The 15292-nt window shown below is 42.9% G+C and overlaps 1 protein-coding gene across 4 annotated transcripts in view; it reads left to right on the top strand.

Annotated features, from left to right (window-relative positions):
• The window catches only part of znf385b (zinc finger protein 385B), an 881089-nt gene that overhangs the window by 485834 nt on the left and 379963 nt on the right, over positions 1–15292 (top strand). Inside the window, exon 1 of one of the 4 annotated variants that reach the window (XM_072477383.1) lies at positions 3–161. The exons of 2 other annotated variants lie outside the window; for them this stretch is intronic. Coding sequence is in view for 1 of the 2 variants with exons in the window: in XM_072477391.1 (XP_072333492.1) it covers positions 152–161 (10 nt within the window). In the remaining variant the exon portion in view is untranslated. Of the gene's footprint in view, positions 1–2; positions 162–15292 lie in introns of those variants that run through there. One more of the 4 variants, XM_072477391.1, reaches the window with a different exon arrangement.

The raw sequence follows: 15292 nt of genomic DNA, 5'->3' as shown, positions 1-15292 counted from the left end.
AATTCAATAGAAGCAGGTTTCTGAAGTCTCACGTTCAGTGCTTTGAGAAAACTTTGCAAGACTGATCGAGTCAACCCACAACTTTTTTTAAATGCTTTTTGAGCCTACTTTTCATAGCTTACGCTTTTGCTGAACTTGTTGAATGTGAGACATGCTGTTGGGTAAGTAAAACCAAGTGGAAGATAGATTTCTGTTTCTAACTGCGATCTTCAACAGTAGTACTTGAACTATATATGCAGATTGTTTGGTCTTTTATTGCTGAAGGCTGACAGACCTTTGCCCTATTTCAGGAAGAAGTAGTAGATATGTGGCTAAAGTTAAGAATTTCCATAGGAAACTCAGTTATGAAGTAGTATAAGTTACCTAGAAATGTAAATTCACAAACTGTTCAATCACGGATGTTTTTTGAAGTTGAAGTTTTTAAGACACAATGTGGTATAATTTAAATATTCAAATTACATTCAGCAAATAACTTTATGAATAGTTTGTAAACACCTAATATAATCACAGTAGAAACATGAAGTATGCTTTGCAACATCGAGGAGCAGTCAATAACTTTATGGCTGTTAGTGCCATCTGATTTTATGAAATTACTTATAATGTACCAAACGTAAATATGGAACACTTAATTGCAGATTAGTATTTATTCAGACCTATTGGACAGTGCTTTGACGTTTAACTGGTAACCCTGTTATCATCCTGATAATTAGTCTGTTCATGTTAATCTGTTTTCACAAAGCATTATTCAGTAAACATGAGTATTCACTTATCAGAAACTGACAAAGATATTATTGGAAGAATTGTTTGTTAAGAGTTTTAAAGTATTTATCGTACATGGGTCAGGAAGGAAAGGATTTCTTGTGCTTAATTTATGATAACTTGTTAATGTGTTAAATAGTTTGCACATTGTTGGGAAAGTAGGTGCACAGTGTGGGTTTGCCAGGTTAAAATGTTAAATTGGCAAAAGAAGAATTCATTGAGTGGATTAGAGGTAAAACCACTGAACCAGCAGAAGTGAATGTACTTGTGCCAACAGAAAACAGCTTTTGATTTAACTTTTGGCAACTTATAAGTATCCACTTAATCAGGTGTTGAATGATGTGAAGTTGGTTCTACAGTATGCCAAAATCATTACATAAACAACAAGTATCGCAAATGTATTTTTTCCAAAAATGCCCCACCATGAAGCAATATTTTACAAAATACCAGAATGATATGCTAGCTTTAGCAAACCAAGAGGATGATTGATGGACACTAAATGTTCATGTTACTGCCAAGTACTAACATCCTAGCCTCTGGGACATTTTCTGCTTGTTGTACTGAGTGCAAAAATATTTATCCTTTTGTTTAAATGAGCAACATTACTGGAATAACACTGATTTTATTTTATTGCAGTTGATTTAGACACTGCCTCTGAATCAGGTTCAGCATTACTTTATAAATTTACTTCATCAGGTGTATCTGTTGTATCTTGCTAAACTTTATTTGGCAATCAACTAATTGCGCAAGCTAGGAAGTTTACTCATTTCCTTTAGGGCAGGTTTAGCACAGATGATAATTATCTATATGCCTGCAACGTTTGTAGCTGTTTTAAAGGTTTCAATTAGGTAAGATTAGGTGCAGGGTTTCTCATCTCCTCCCAGATGCTATCAGGTATGTCCCATTATATTTTTGGAGGTTCACAAAATTATTTGAAGGAACTCTTGATAAAGGCATTTGATAAACTCTGACCAGAACAGTCGTTTTGTAAATAATTTACTCAACTGCTATGCATTTGAAGAAAATGAAGTGTTGCTGATTGCTCCCAGACTCTTCTGCATAAATTGACCTAAGTTCAAACAGAAATTTCAAAGTGCAAATTACAAAGTAACTAGCTTATATTTTCCCCCTAATAGGGATGTTGTGTGTATTAGCCTATAAATTAGTTGATTGCAGTTGAAATAATTACAACTGGATAGAACTTAAAGAATACTCACATTTTTACAGTTGACATCTATGGTATACTTTTGGATCCTATAGAATACTCAGTATTTAAATATAGTTTACTTAAACTCTTCACAAGTTAATGATAGGGTAACCCAATCCTTTGATAAAGCATATTTGTGCACAATGTCAATTTTGGTGTGTACATAAATTTAAATATATTTCCTTGGGCTTACTGATTTGAGTTCCCACTTCCTCAATTATTTTAATTTTAATTTTAATTTTTATTGTTGGTTGCAAGTCACAGAAATCCCTTTTAATAGTAGCTTCTTTTATTTTTTCTGAATACTAGTGATCTAGAAGTGACTTAAGAAATGACTTAATAAAACCATAAGAAATAGGAACAGGAGTAGGCCCTCAAGCCTGTTCCGCCATTCTGTAGAATCATGGCTGATTCCTTATTCCTTATGTTCACTCTCCTGCCCTTTCCCCCTAACACTTGATTTCCTGACTGATCACAAATCTATCTATCTCAGCCTTAAAAGTATACAAGGACTCTGTCTCCACAGCTCCCTGTGGCAGGGAGTTCTAAAGACTCACAACCTCTGAGAAAATAAATTTCTTCTCACATCAGCAGAGGGAGGACACCTTGGAAGAATCAAGTCACGAGACACTCAGAAACAGGAAGGGGCAGTCACTATAATGGGGGTGTACTACAGGCCTACCAACAGCTCACAGGGAGTTGAAGAACAGATATGTCAGCAGATTCTGGATAGATGTAGAAATAATAGGGTTGTTGTAGTGGGAGCCTTTAATTTTCCTCGTTTTAGGGCTAGGATTTCCGATGATGAGGAATTTGTGAAGTGTGTCCAGAAAGGTTTTTCGGAATAATATGTGGATAGTCTGACTGGAGAGGGGGCTATGCTGGACCTAGTACTAGGGAATGAACCCGGCCATGTCATCAAAGATGCAGTGGGGGAACATGTGGACAACAGTGACCACAATTCTGTAAGCTTTCAGATACTCATGGAAAAGGACGAATGTTATCCGAGGGTTAAGGTGCTAAATTGGGGAAAGGCTAACTACAACCAGATTAGACAGGATTTGGAGACTGTTGTTTGGGAGAGGCTGTTTGAGGGTAAATCCACAATTAGCATGTGGGAGCCTTTTAAGGCCCAGTTGATGGGAGTGCATGATTCAGGAACTGTGAATGACCAGGGAAAATGCGAGTCGAGTCAAAAAGAAAAAATGCGTACATGAGGGCTAGGCAACTACAAACAGATGAAGCACTTGAAGAATACAGGGAAAGTAGAAAAGAGCTCAAACAGCGTGTTAGAAGGGCTAAAATGGCCTTAGCCCCATTGGTTTGTCTGATACTACTTCACTGGTGATGGTATTTAATTGCTCCCCCGTACTCTTCGTACCAGTGGGATGTCTGAAGTATTTTCCATCGTGTAGACTGATGAAAAATATCTGTGTGTAACTCTTCTGCCATTTCCTTGTTCCCCGTAACTGTCTCCCCAGATTAATTGTCTTCCTTTTTATGTATTAAAAGACGTCTCCCAGTGCTGCAGATTAATACATTCACAGGACAGATATAGTATGATAATAGCTGTCAGCCTCTGTGTGCTCTGTGAAAGAGAACACTGACGTCATTTGGAAAACTTTCAATGTTACCTTATAAGTTCAAGGAGTATTACATTGTCAGATCTGTGGGGCAGATTATCAAGGATGCCTTCAATAATTTATGGAATCCAAACTCCTCATGAATTTGAAACGTCTGTGATGTAGAGCGGACTAGGTCTGGACTCCTATAAAGAAAAACTGTAGGCAGACCAGAGTATTTACCTAAAACAGTTTATTTACTCTGTTTACAGTATGTACAGAATTTATTGCAGAGAAGACATCTCCTCTTACAGTTGCACATCTGCTGAAGAGTGCTGAGCACATGACTGCCTAATCATCTACATCATAGATTACATATCCGTTCTGTTAACACTTTATACGATAGTCTACAAACAAGGCAGTTTAGAGTCCCTGGGCGCGATTCTCACAGCCCTGCGCCAGGCCAGAGAATCGCCACAACCGTGCCACGTCGCCCCGACACCGGCGCGTGATTCTCCGAGGTGCAGAGAATTGGCACCATTTGCGCCGGTCGTGGGCCGCTGTACGAGGCAGGGCCGCCGATTCTCCGGTCCGGATGGGCTCAGCGGCCGCGCGGAAAAAGCAGAGTCCCGCCGGCGCCGTCCACATCTGGTCGCTGCCGGCGGGAACTCTGTGCGAAGGGTCTGGGGGCGGCCTGTGGGGGGAGGGGGTGGGGGAGGGAGGGGGGCTCCGTCCCTAGGGGGAGCCTCCAATGTGGTCTGGCCCGCGATGGAAGCTCACCAATCGGCGGGTCGGCCTCTTCCCCCACCCCCCGGGCCTACTTTGCTGCGCGTCCGGCCCCAGAACCCCCGCGCCATGTTACCTCGGGGCCAGCGCATTCCATGCGCAGGTTGGCACGTCGTGAACTGCTCCAGTGCCGTGCTGGCCCCCTGTGGGGGCCAGAATCGCTAGTACCTGCGCCCGTTTTGCGCCGTCGTGAAACGCGACAGTGTTCATGATGGTGCGGATACTCTGTCCCGCAATCGGAGAATCGCGCCCCCTGTGCCTGCACTGTGGTATTTGGCAAGTGGGCCTGAGGGCTGGAATCACTCTGTGCACAATTGCGCAATACCAAAATTTTACAATTTTTTGGAGGTCATGTGGAGAACAAGTGTGGGCCTCATTGTACTCCTAATTTTGGTCAATCTTATTTAAATGAATTACACACATTTTTACCCGCTGGATTTCCATAGTATCATAGAGTCATAGAATTTACAATGCAGAAGGAGGCCATTTGGCCCATCGAGGCCCTTGGAAAGAGCACCCGACTTAAGCCCACACATCCCTATCCCTGTCACCCAGTAACTCCACCTAACCTTTATTGGACACTAAGGGCAATTTAGCATGGCAAATCCACCTAACCTGAACATCTTTGGACTGTGAGAGGAAACCGGAGCACCTGGAAGAAACCCGCGTAGACATGGGGAGAACATTCAGATTCCGCACAGTGACCCAAACCGGGAATCGAACCTGGGATTCTGGAGCTGTGAAGCCACAGTGCTAACCACTGTGCTACTGTGCTACCCGTATTATGCAGTCAAAAAAAACAAACGAACCCATGCTGTTTGCTCAAAATTTTGATCCTTAAACCTGTGCCTGACAGATCCATAGCATCTTGTTGGGTGACTTTCATACTTCAATTTCCACATCACCTTGATTTAGTGATGTTTCCTGCTGCATTTTTGCAACATAGGACTCCTTTTGCATCAAGCTGCAGTCACAATGCTGCTGTTGCTGTCACCTTCAGCTGTACTTGCACTGTCTGGAATGGGCCCAATCATTGGCTGTGCAGTTGGAGGATGAAATAGAATTCAGGCACTGTGAAGAAATATGAATGAGGACTGCTAATGCAGTCATACCTGTTGCTGTGACGGTCATCACAGTCCTGAACTTTAACATACCTGAATCATTTCAAGCCACCGCTTCTGGCATATACCGTAATGGTCAGATTTGGGCCCAGTGACAGAACAAACAGATAACAGAAGCTGTGTTTGTCAGCAGAAACACTTTTTGTCTATTTCCTCATGGAAAGGAGGCAAAAGCATTTTGGAGCAGGTGACTGGATACCCTCAAAGGCAAAACTTTGTAATATACGTAAAAATCAAGGCTGCTCACAACCCTTCCATGTTTACAAATAGGAAGGACTTTCATTGGTGCATATGGCCTCGAACCACAAACATAGAAGAATATGATGAACTCTAGAAGCTGTGGAAGTTGTTGTGGAAGCTGCCCCCACCATAAACTTAAATTAAACTAATTAATTAATTAGTGATGGCTGGTCAGGTGATGTGCTTGAGCTGCTTGATGTGGGAGCTGGCAGATCCCATTGCGAGCTGCAGCGACCACATCTGCAGTAAGTGTTGGCTGCTCGAAGAGCTCCGGCTCAGAGTTGATGAGCTGGAGTCTGAGCTTCAAACACTGAGGCACATCCGGGAGGGGGAGACTTACCTGGACACTGTGTTTCAGGAGGCAGTCACACCTGTCAGAGTAAGTAGTTTAAATCCTGCCAGTGGCCAGGGACAGCAGGGTGTGACTGCAAGTCAGGCAGGTAAAGGGAACCAGCAGTCAGGAACTCAGGAGCCTCAGCCCTTGACTCTGTCCAACAGGTATGAGGCACTTGCTCCCTGTGTGGATGGCGAACAGGGTTGCAGGAAGGATGAGTCAGCTGACCAAGGCACCATGGTTCAGCAGGCCATTCAAGGGGAGGGAGTAAATAGGCAAGTTGTAGTTGTAGGGGATTCTATTATCAGGGGGATAGATAGTATCCTTTGTGAGCAGGATAAAGAGTCCCGCATTGTATGTTGCCTGCCCGGTGCTAGGGTGCGGGACATCTCTGACCGGCTTGAAAGGATACTGGAGAGGGAGGGGGAGGATCCAGTTGTTGTGGTCCATGTCGGTACCAACAACATAGGCAAGTCTAGGAAAGAGGACCTGTTTAGAGATTATAAAGAGCTAGGATTCAAATTAAAAAACAGGTCCTCAAGGGTCATAATCTCCGGATTACTGCCCGAGCCACATGCAAATTGGCATAGGGAGGCAAGAATAAGGGAAGTTAACACGTGGCTGAAAGAGTTGTGTGGGAATGAGGGGTTCCTTTTCATGGGACACTGGCATCAGTTTTGGGACAGGGGGGACCTATACGTTGGGATGGTCTCCACCTGAACCGAGCTGGGACCAGTGTTCTGGCGAAAAGAGTAAATAGGGTGGTCAACAGGACTTTAAACTAAAGATTGGGGGGGAAGGGAAAGTCAGGGAACCAAGAGGTGAAGTAATCAGCGGGGAGCGTAGCTGCTTAGGAATACAAAAAAACACGAACAGACAAAACCCAACAGTGGTTACGATTGTCCCCATCCCACAAAATATGACACAGTGTATGGAAAGGCTCAGTAAACCAAGGTCCACCACACTAAGAAAACAAAAAGGGACGGTCAATAGAGAATTAAAGGTGCTATATTTAAATGCACGCAGTGTACGGAACAATGTAGATGAGCTTGTGGTCCAGATTGTGACTGGCAGGTATGATGTGGTAGGCATCACAGAGTCGTGGTTGCAGGGGGTTCAGGACTGGCATTTAAACATCCAGGGATTCACAACCTATCGAAAAGACAGAGAGGTGGGCAGAGGGGGCGGGGTTGCCTTGTTAATTAGGAATGAAATTAAATCAATAGCACTAAACGACATAAGGTCAGATGATGTGGAGTCTGTGTGGGTAGAGTTGAGGAACCACAAAGGCAAAAAAAACATAATGGGAGTTATGTACAGGCCTCCTAACAGTGGTCAGGACCGGGGGCACAAAATGCACCACGAAATAGAAAGTGCATGTCAGAAAGGCAAGGTCACAGTGATCATGGGGAACTTCAATATTCCGGTGGACTGGGTAAATAATGCTGCCAGTGGACCCAAGGAAAGGGAATTCATTGAATGTTTACAGGAGGGCTTTTTGGAACAGCTTGTGATAGAGCCCACGAGGGAACAGGCCATTCTGGACTTAGTGTTATGTAATGAGCCAGACTTGATTAAAGATCTTAAAGTAAGGGAACACTTAGGAGGCAGTGATCATAATATGGTCGAATTCAATCTCCAATTTGAAAGAAAGAAGGTAGAATCAGATGTAAAGGTGTTACAGTTAAATAAAGGTAACTAAAGGGGCATGAGGGAGGAACTGACGGAAATTGACTGGGAGCAGAGCCTAGTGGGAAAGACAGTAGAACAGCAATGGCAGGAGTTTCTGGGAGTAATTGAGGACACAGTACAGAGGTTCATTCCAAAGAAAAGAAAGGTTATCAGAGGGGGGATTAGGCAGCCATGGCTGACAAAGGAAGTTAGGGAATGCATCAAAGCAAAAGAGAAAGCCTATAATGTGGCAAAGAGTAGTGGGAAGTCAGAAGATTGGGAAGACTACAAAAACAAACAGAGGATAACAAAGAGAGAAATAAGGAAAGAGAGGATCAAATTTGAAGGTAGGCTAGCCAGTAACATGAGGAATGATAGTAAAAGTTTCTTTAAATACATTAAAAACAAACGGGAGGCAAAAGTTGACATTGGGCCGCTCCAAAATGACGCTGGTAATTTTGTGATGGGAGACAAGGAAATAGCTGAGGAACTGAATAAGTACTTTGCGTCAGTCTTCACAGTAGAAGACATGAGTAATATCCCAACAATTCCGGAGAGTCTGGGGGCAGAGTTGAATATGGTAGCCATCACAAAGGAGAAAGTGCTAGAGAAACTAAGAGGTCTAAAAATTGATAAATCTCCGGGCCCAGATGGGCTACATCCTAGAGTTCTAAAGGAGATAGCTGAAGAAATAGTGGAGGCGTTAGTTATGATCTTTCAAAAGTCACTGGAGTCAGGGAAAGTCCCAGAGGATTGGAAAATCGCTGTTGTTACTCCCCTGTTCAAGAAGGGAACAAGGAAAAAGATGGAAAATTATAGGCCAATTAGCCTAACCTCGGTTGTTGGCAAGATTTTAGAATCCATTGTTAAGGATGAGATTTCTAAATTCTTGGAAGTGCAGGGTCGGATTAGGACAAGTCAGCATGGATTTAGTAAGGGGAGGTCGTGCCTGACAAACCTGTTAGAGTTCTTTGAAGAGATAACAAATAGGTTAGACCAAGGAGAGCCAATGGATGTTACTATCTTGACTTCCAAAAGGCCTTTGATAAGGTGCCTCACGGGAGACTGCTGAGTAAAATAAGGACCCATGGTATTCGAGGCAAGGTACTAACATGGGTTGATGATTGGCTGTCAGGCAGAAGGCAGAGAGTTGGGATAAAAGGTTCTTTTTTGGAATGGCAACCGGTGACGAGTGGTGTCCCGCAGGGTTCAGTGTTGGGGCCACAGCTGTTCTCTTTTTCTTTTAACGATCTAGATGACAGGACTGGGGGCATTCTGGCTAAGTTTGCCGATGATACAAAGATAGGTGGAGGGGCAGGTAGTATGGAGGAGGTGGGGAGGCTGCAGAAAGATTTAGACAGTTCAGGAGAGTGGTCCAAGAAATGGCTGATGAAATTCAACGTGGGCAAGTGCGAGGTCTTGCACTTTGGAAAAAAGAATAGAGGCATGGACTATTTTCTAAACGGTGACAAAATTCATAATGCTGAAGTGCAAAGGGACTTGGGAGTCCTAGTCCAGGATTCTCTAAAGGTAAACTTGCAGGTTGAGTCCGTAATTAAGAAAGCAAATGCAATGTTGTCATTCATCTCAAGAGGCTTGGAATATAAAAGCAGGGATGTACTTCTGAAGCTTTGTAAAGCATTAGTTAGGCCCCATTTAGAATACTGTGAGCAATTTTGGGCCCCACACCTCAGGAAGGACATACTGGCACTGGAGCGGGTCCAGCGGAGATTCACACGGATGATCCCAGGAATGATAGGCCTAACATACGATGAACGTCTGAGGATCCTGGGATTATATTAATTGGAGTTTAGGAGGTTGAGGGGAGATCTAATAGAAACTTACAAGATAATGAATGGCTTAGATAGGGTGGATGTCGGGAAGTTGTTTACATTAGCAGGGGAGACTAGGACCCGGGGGCACAGCCTTAGAATAAAAGGGAGTCACTTTAGAACAGAGAAATTTCTTCAGCCAGAGAGTGGTGGGTCTGTGGAATTCATTGCCACAGAGGGCGGTGGAGGCTGGGACATTGAGTGTCTTTAAGACAGAAGTTGATAAATTCTTGATTTCTCGAGGAATTAAGGGCTATGGAGAGAGAGAGGGTAAATGGAGTTGAAATCAGCCATGATTGAATGGTGGAGTGGACTCGATGGGCCGAATGGCCTTACTTCCGCTCCTATGTCTTATGGTCTTAAGTCCAAAGGACTTGGGGATTCAGGGATATAGGTCATTAAAATCTATGTGGAAGTACAGAAAATAATCAAAACATTTAATGTAATGTACGCTTTTACATCGACAGGACCATAATACACAGGAGCAGAAATTATGCTTCTGCTATTCAAAAGACTGTTTCGACCAGATTTGTAGCACCACAAGCAGTTCTGGGCACCACACCCTCGGAAAGATATATTAGCTTTGGAAAGTGGTAACATAGATTTACCAGAATTCATATGGATTGCAAGGATTAAATCATGAGGATAGAGTAAACAAACTAGGGTTGCTCGGCCTGGGATTTAGAAGAGTGATTTGATCAATGTTTGTCAAGATATTTAGAGGAATCGGCTGAGTAGATTGAGAAGAAACATTTCCATTCTCTGGGGAGTCCCTGCCTCGGGACAAAGTCTCAAATTAAAACTAAACTTTTCAGGAATGAAATTCAGAAACTCCTCTTCACACAAAGGGTGGTAGGAGTTTAGAACACTCTTCCGCAAACTGTAATTGAGAGATCGATTTCTAATTTTAAATCTGAGATTGAAGATAACCAAAGTTATGACAAGTACATGCAGCTGTGTTGGATATCAGCCATGATCTCATTGAATGGTAGTACAGGCTGGAGAGACTAAATGCCATACTCTAGCAGTAGCCATGATGTATTTTCTTTGTGGTAGCACTTTTTCATGGAGCAAATAGACTGGACTGTTAGAACATGATGATTGCTCCTGTTGTTAAAACCAATGATGAATCCCTGAACAAAGGAAATACATTTCAAACCATCAATTGGATTGTTGTGGAATGTACAGGTATTTTAAACCAATTTGGCTCCCTCATTTACAGCTTTGATAATATTCTGCAAATGGATTACATAGTATGGTTCAGAATAGACTATTCTAGCACAAGTTTTCTCACATCCAAAGGGCCTGAAAGGAGATGTGGTGCTGTTACAGGAGACTCATCTGAGGATAAAGGACTAGATGAGCCTGAGGAAGGGCTGGGTGAGTCAGGTGCCGGAGTGGAGGCTAGATGTGGGTTTGTTGGCAGACCCGAATTTGTGCATTAAGATGGGGAGGGTAATTGATGAGTATGTGGAGTTCAACCAAAATGGGGAGGTCTCATCGTCGGTGGTTTGGGAGGCATTAAAGGCAGTAGTGGTGGGGTGAAGTCATCGTATTTAAGGCGAAGGTGGATAGAGAGGCATGGGAGGAGCAGCAGTGGTTGATAGAGGAGATTTTGGAGGCGGATGGGAGCTACCCAGAGGATCCGGAGCCAGGGCTATTGATGAGGAGGAAGGAATTGTAGGCAAAGTTGACCTTCTGTCTACGGGTAGGGTGGTTCGGCAGTTGAGGCGATTGTGGGGGGGTTGTGAATGAGTATGGCGAGAAGGCCAGTCGATTGCTTGCGGGCCAGTTCCGTCGCCAGGAAGCAGCGAGGGAGATTGTGCAGATTAGGGATGGAATGGGAGGGGTGGTGGTGGCTCCGAGCAGGTGAATAGGGTTTTAAAGGACTTTAAGAGGGCGTTATATAGGATGGAGCCGCCAGAGGATGAGTCCGTGGATGAGGGAGTTTCTGGAGCACCTGGAGTGGCCGGAGGTGGGAGAGGAGGAGAGGGCCAGGTTAGAGGAGCATTAGGGCTGGAGGAAGTGAAGACAGCGATAGGGAAGATGCAGTCAGGTAAGGTGCCCGGGTAGGATGGGTTCCCAGTGGAATTTTATAAGACGTTTAAGGACAAGTTGGCGCCGCTGATGGTGGAAATGTTTGAGGACGCAATGGCAAAGGGAGGGCTGCCGGAGACAATGAGGCAGGCATCTATTTCATTGTTACTGAAAAAGAAGAAGGATCCACTGGAGTTTGGGTCATTAGGCCCATTTCTCTACTGAATGTGGATGCTAAGATATTGACGAAGGTGCTGGCGGTGAGGCTGGAAGAGTGTCTGCCGAAGGTTGTGAGGGAGGATCAGACGGGGTTCATCAAGGGCAGGCAGCTGTCGTCAAATGTGCGGCGGCGGTTGAATGTGGAACACTCTCCAGCAGAGGGGAGGGAGTTAGAGCTGTTGGTGGCGTTGGATGCGGAGAAAGCATTTCACAGAGTGGAGCGGAATTATCTGAATTAAGATGTTAAGTTGAGTTCATGGAATAAACAGTGTTTTGTGTTTAAAAACACACGTGTCCATAATTGTAATCCCACACCTAGGGAAAAAGCCGTGTGCTAGGAAAAGCAACAAATCCATTAAAGGGAGAGGTTGGTTGAACTCCATGATACATTTTGGGGTTCTGAAAACACCTCGTCCATAACAATTGGGGGCTCGAGGGGGATAAAAGTCTATATATTGGATTGGCTTTTGTGAACTTAAAGACAGCGAAGGATTGTTGCTTTTCCGGTGTGGTGTTTTAGTTTAAGTGGGGAGAGTGTTGTGAACAATGGCTCTTTCAGAGGCTCAGAAGTTTTTGGGGGTGGAGAATGTCACACATAGCACTTTACGGACAAAAACGAAAAGCAGACTTAGATTTGGCAAGAACATTGCAGTTAACATTACCTGACAAAATGCGAAAAGATGAAGTAATTATGGCGGTGGTTAAGCATTTAAAGTTGCCTGAGATAGAGTTTGACTCATTGGAAATGGCAAAAATTCAGTTGCAAATGAAACAAATGGAACATGAGAAAGAATTAAAGCGGCTTGCATACGAGAGTGAGAGAGAGGAAAGAGAAAGAGAGAGAGAGGAAAGAGAAAGAGAGAGAGAGGAAAAAGAAAGAGAGAGAGAGGAAAAAGAAAGAGAAAGAGAGAGAGAGGAAAAAGAAAAGGAGAGAGAAGAAAGGAGAAAAGAAAGAATAGCCCTAGGAGAACAAAAAGAAAAAGAAAGGGAGATACAGTTCAGGGAAAAAGAGAAAGAGAGGGAGTTTGAACTTCAGAAAATGGCCACGAAATATGACAATCAGTTAAAATTGGCAGACGTAAAAGGAAACGTACAGTTGGATGATAATGATGAGGATAGTGAGAAAGAGCGTCATAGTCAAAGGCTTGGTGGGAATCTATTTAAATATGTCCAAGCATTGCCAAGGTTTGACGAGAAGGAAGTGGAAGCCTTTTCATTTCATTTGAGAAGGTAGCTAAACAAATGAAATGGCCACAGGACATGAGAGTGTTACTGATTCAAACAAAGCTGGTAGGTAGAGCTAGTGAAGTGTTTGCATCACTACCGGAGGAGGTATCTGGAACGTATGAAGATGTGAAGAAATCCATCTTAAGTGCATATGAGCTAGTGCCTGAAGCTTACAGACAAAGGTTTAAAAATTTAAGGAAAGAATTTGGTCAAACATACATGGAGTTTGAAAGGCTCAAACAGAGTAATTTTCATATGTGGATAAGGACTTTGAAAATAGACCAAACGTATGAAGCTCTCAGAGAAATTATACTTTTGGAGGAGTTTAAAAATTCAATTCCTGATGTAGTGAGAACTCATGTGGAAGAACAGAGGGTTAAAACTGCGAGATTAGCAGCGGAAATAGCAGATGATTATGAATTAGTTCATAAATCGAAGATTGGTTTCTGACATCAGTTTCAGCCGGTGAGGGATAGAAACTGGGGATATGAGAAATACTCAAGTGGTAAAGGTAAAGGTGATCTGATGGGAGACAATAAAGAGAGTGTACCTCAGATTAAAAAATAAGTTCAGGAGGGTGGAAGAGAAATGAAAAGTTTCAAATGTTTTCACTGTAATAAACTAGGCCATGTAAAGTCACAGTGTTGGTGGTTGAAGAAAAGCACTGGGAAGGCTGATGTGGTAAAACAGGATAAGACGGTGGGGTTTGTTAGAGTGGTATAGGAAAGCCCAAGGGAAGCGAAGGAGGTGCTAACGATTGTACAGCCTGTTCAAGAAGTAATTGTTAAGAAGGTGCCAGATGTATTTAAAGAATTTACTTGTGTGGGTAAAGTTTACTCATGTGTATCAGGAGGAGCAGGTAAAGAAGTCACAATTTTAAGAGATACAGGGGCTCGTCAATCTTTAATGGTAAGAGATGAGGAATTATGTAGTTTGGGAAGAATGTTGCCAGAAAAGGTGGTGATATGTGGAATTCAGGGTGAGAGGAGTAGTGTTCCATTATATAAGGTAAGGTTAGAAAGTCCAGTGAAGAGTGGTGACGTGGTAGTAGGAGTAATAGAGAAAATATCTTGTCCAGGAATACAGTTTATCTTGGGTAATGATATAGCTTGATCGCAGGTGGGAGTGATGCCTACTGTGGTTGATAAGCCAGTGGAAAATCAGTCAACTGAATTGTTGAAGGACGAATATCCTGGGATTTTTCCGGATTGTGTAGTTACAAGGTCGCAAAGTCATAGGTTAAGACAAGAGGAGAAATCAAAGAGTGAAGATGAAGTTGAAGTGCAATTATCAGAAACGATTTTTGATCAGATGGTTGAAAAAGAACAAAAACAGGTGGAGGATGAGGCAGATATTTTTAGTTCAGGAAAATTGGCGGTGTTACAACAGAAAGATGTAGAAATAAAACGGATATATCAGAAAGCATATACGGAAGAGGAATCTGAGCGTATACCAGAGTGTTATTACCGTAAAAATGATGTCTTGCTGAGAAAATGGAGACCTGTACATATGCAGGCGGATGAAAAGTGGGCAGAAGTTCATCAAGTAGTATTGCCGGAAGGGTGTAGAATGGAGGTGTTGCGAGTTGCACATGAGGTACCAGTGGGAGGTCATTTGGGAATAAGGAAAACTCAAGCAAAAATCCAGAAACATATTTATTGGCCTGGACTACATAAAGATGTAGTTAAATTTTTTCAATCATGTCACACATGTCAAGTGATAGGGAAACCTCAAGCAGTGATAAAACCAGCGGCCTTAATACCCATTCCAGCATTTGAGGAACCTTTTACAAGGGTCCTAATCGATTGTGTAGGACCGCTTCATAAAACAAAAAGTGGGAATAAATATCTTTTGACTATAATGGATGTGTCTCCTAGGTTTCCAGAGGCCATTCCAGTACATAATATTACAGCTGAAAGGATTGTGGAGGAGTTACTTAAATTCTTTATTAGATATGGACTACCCACAGAAATTCAATCGGATCAAGGAACAAATTTTACTTCAAAGTTATTCAAAGAAGTTATGGATAGCTTCGGAATAAAACATTTTAAATCAACTGCGTACCATCCAGAATCGCAGGGTGCGTCAGAAAGGTGGCATCAGACATTAAAGACAATGTTGAGGGCGTATTGTCAAGATTATCCAGAGGATTGGGATAAAGGAATCCCATTCGTATTGTTGCAATTAGGGATGCACCTAATGAGTCTACCAAATTTAGTCCTTTTGAACTAATTTTTGATCATGAGGTAAGAGGACCACTTAAATTGATTAAGGAAAAATTGATGGGTGAGAAATCG

Source organism: Scyliorhinus torazame, chromosome 2 (genome assembly GCF_047496885.1).
Source record: "Scyliorhinus torazame isolate Kashiwa2021f chromosome 2, sScyTor2.1, whole genome shotgun sequence".
Classification (NCBI taxonomy): Eukaryota; Metazoa; Chordata; class Chondrichthyes; order Carcharhiniformes; family Scyliorhinidae; genus Scyliorhinus; species Scyliorhinus torazame.
Note: the sequence above shows the minus strand (reverse complement) of the source record. Positions and strands in the feature narration are given on the sequence as shown.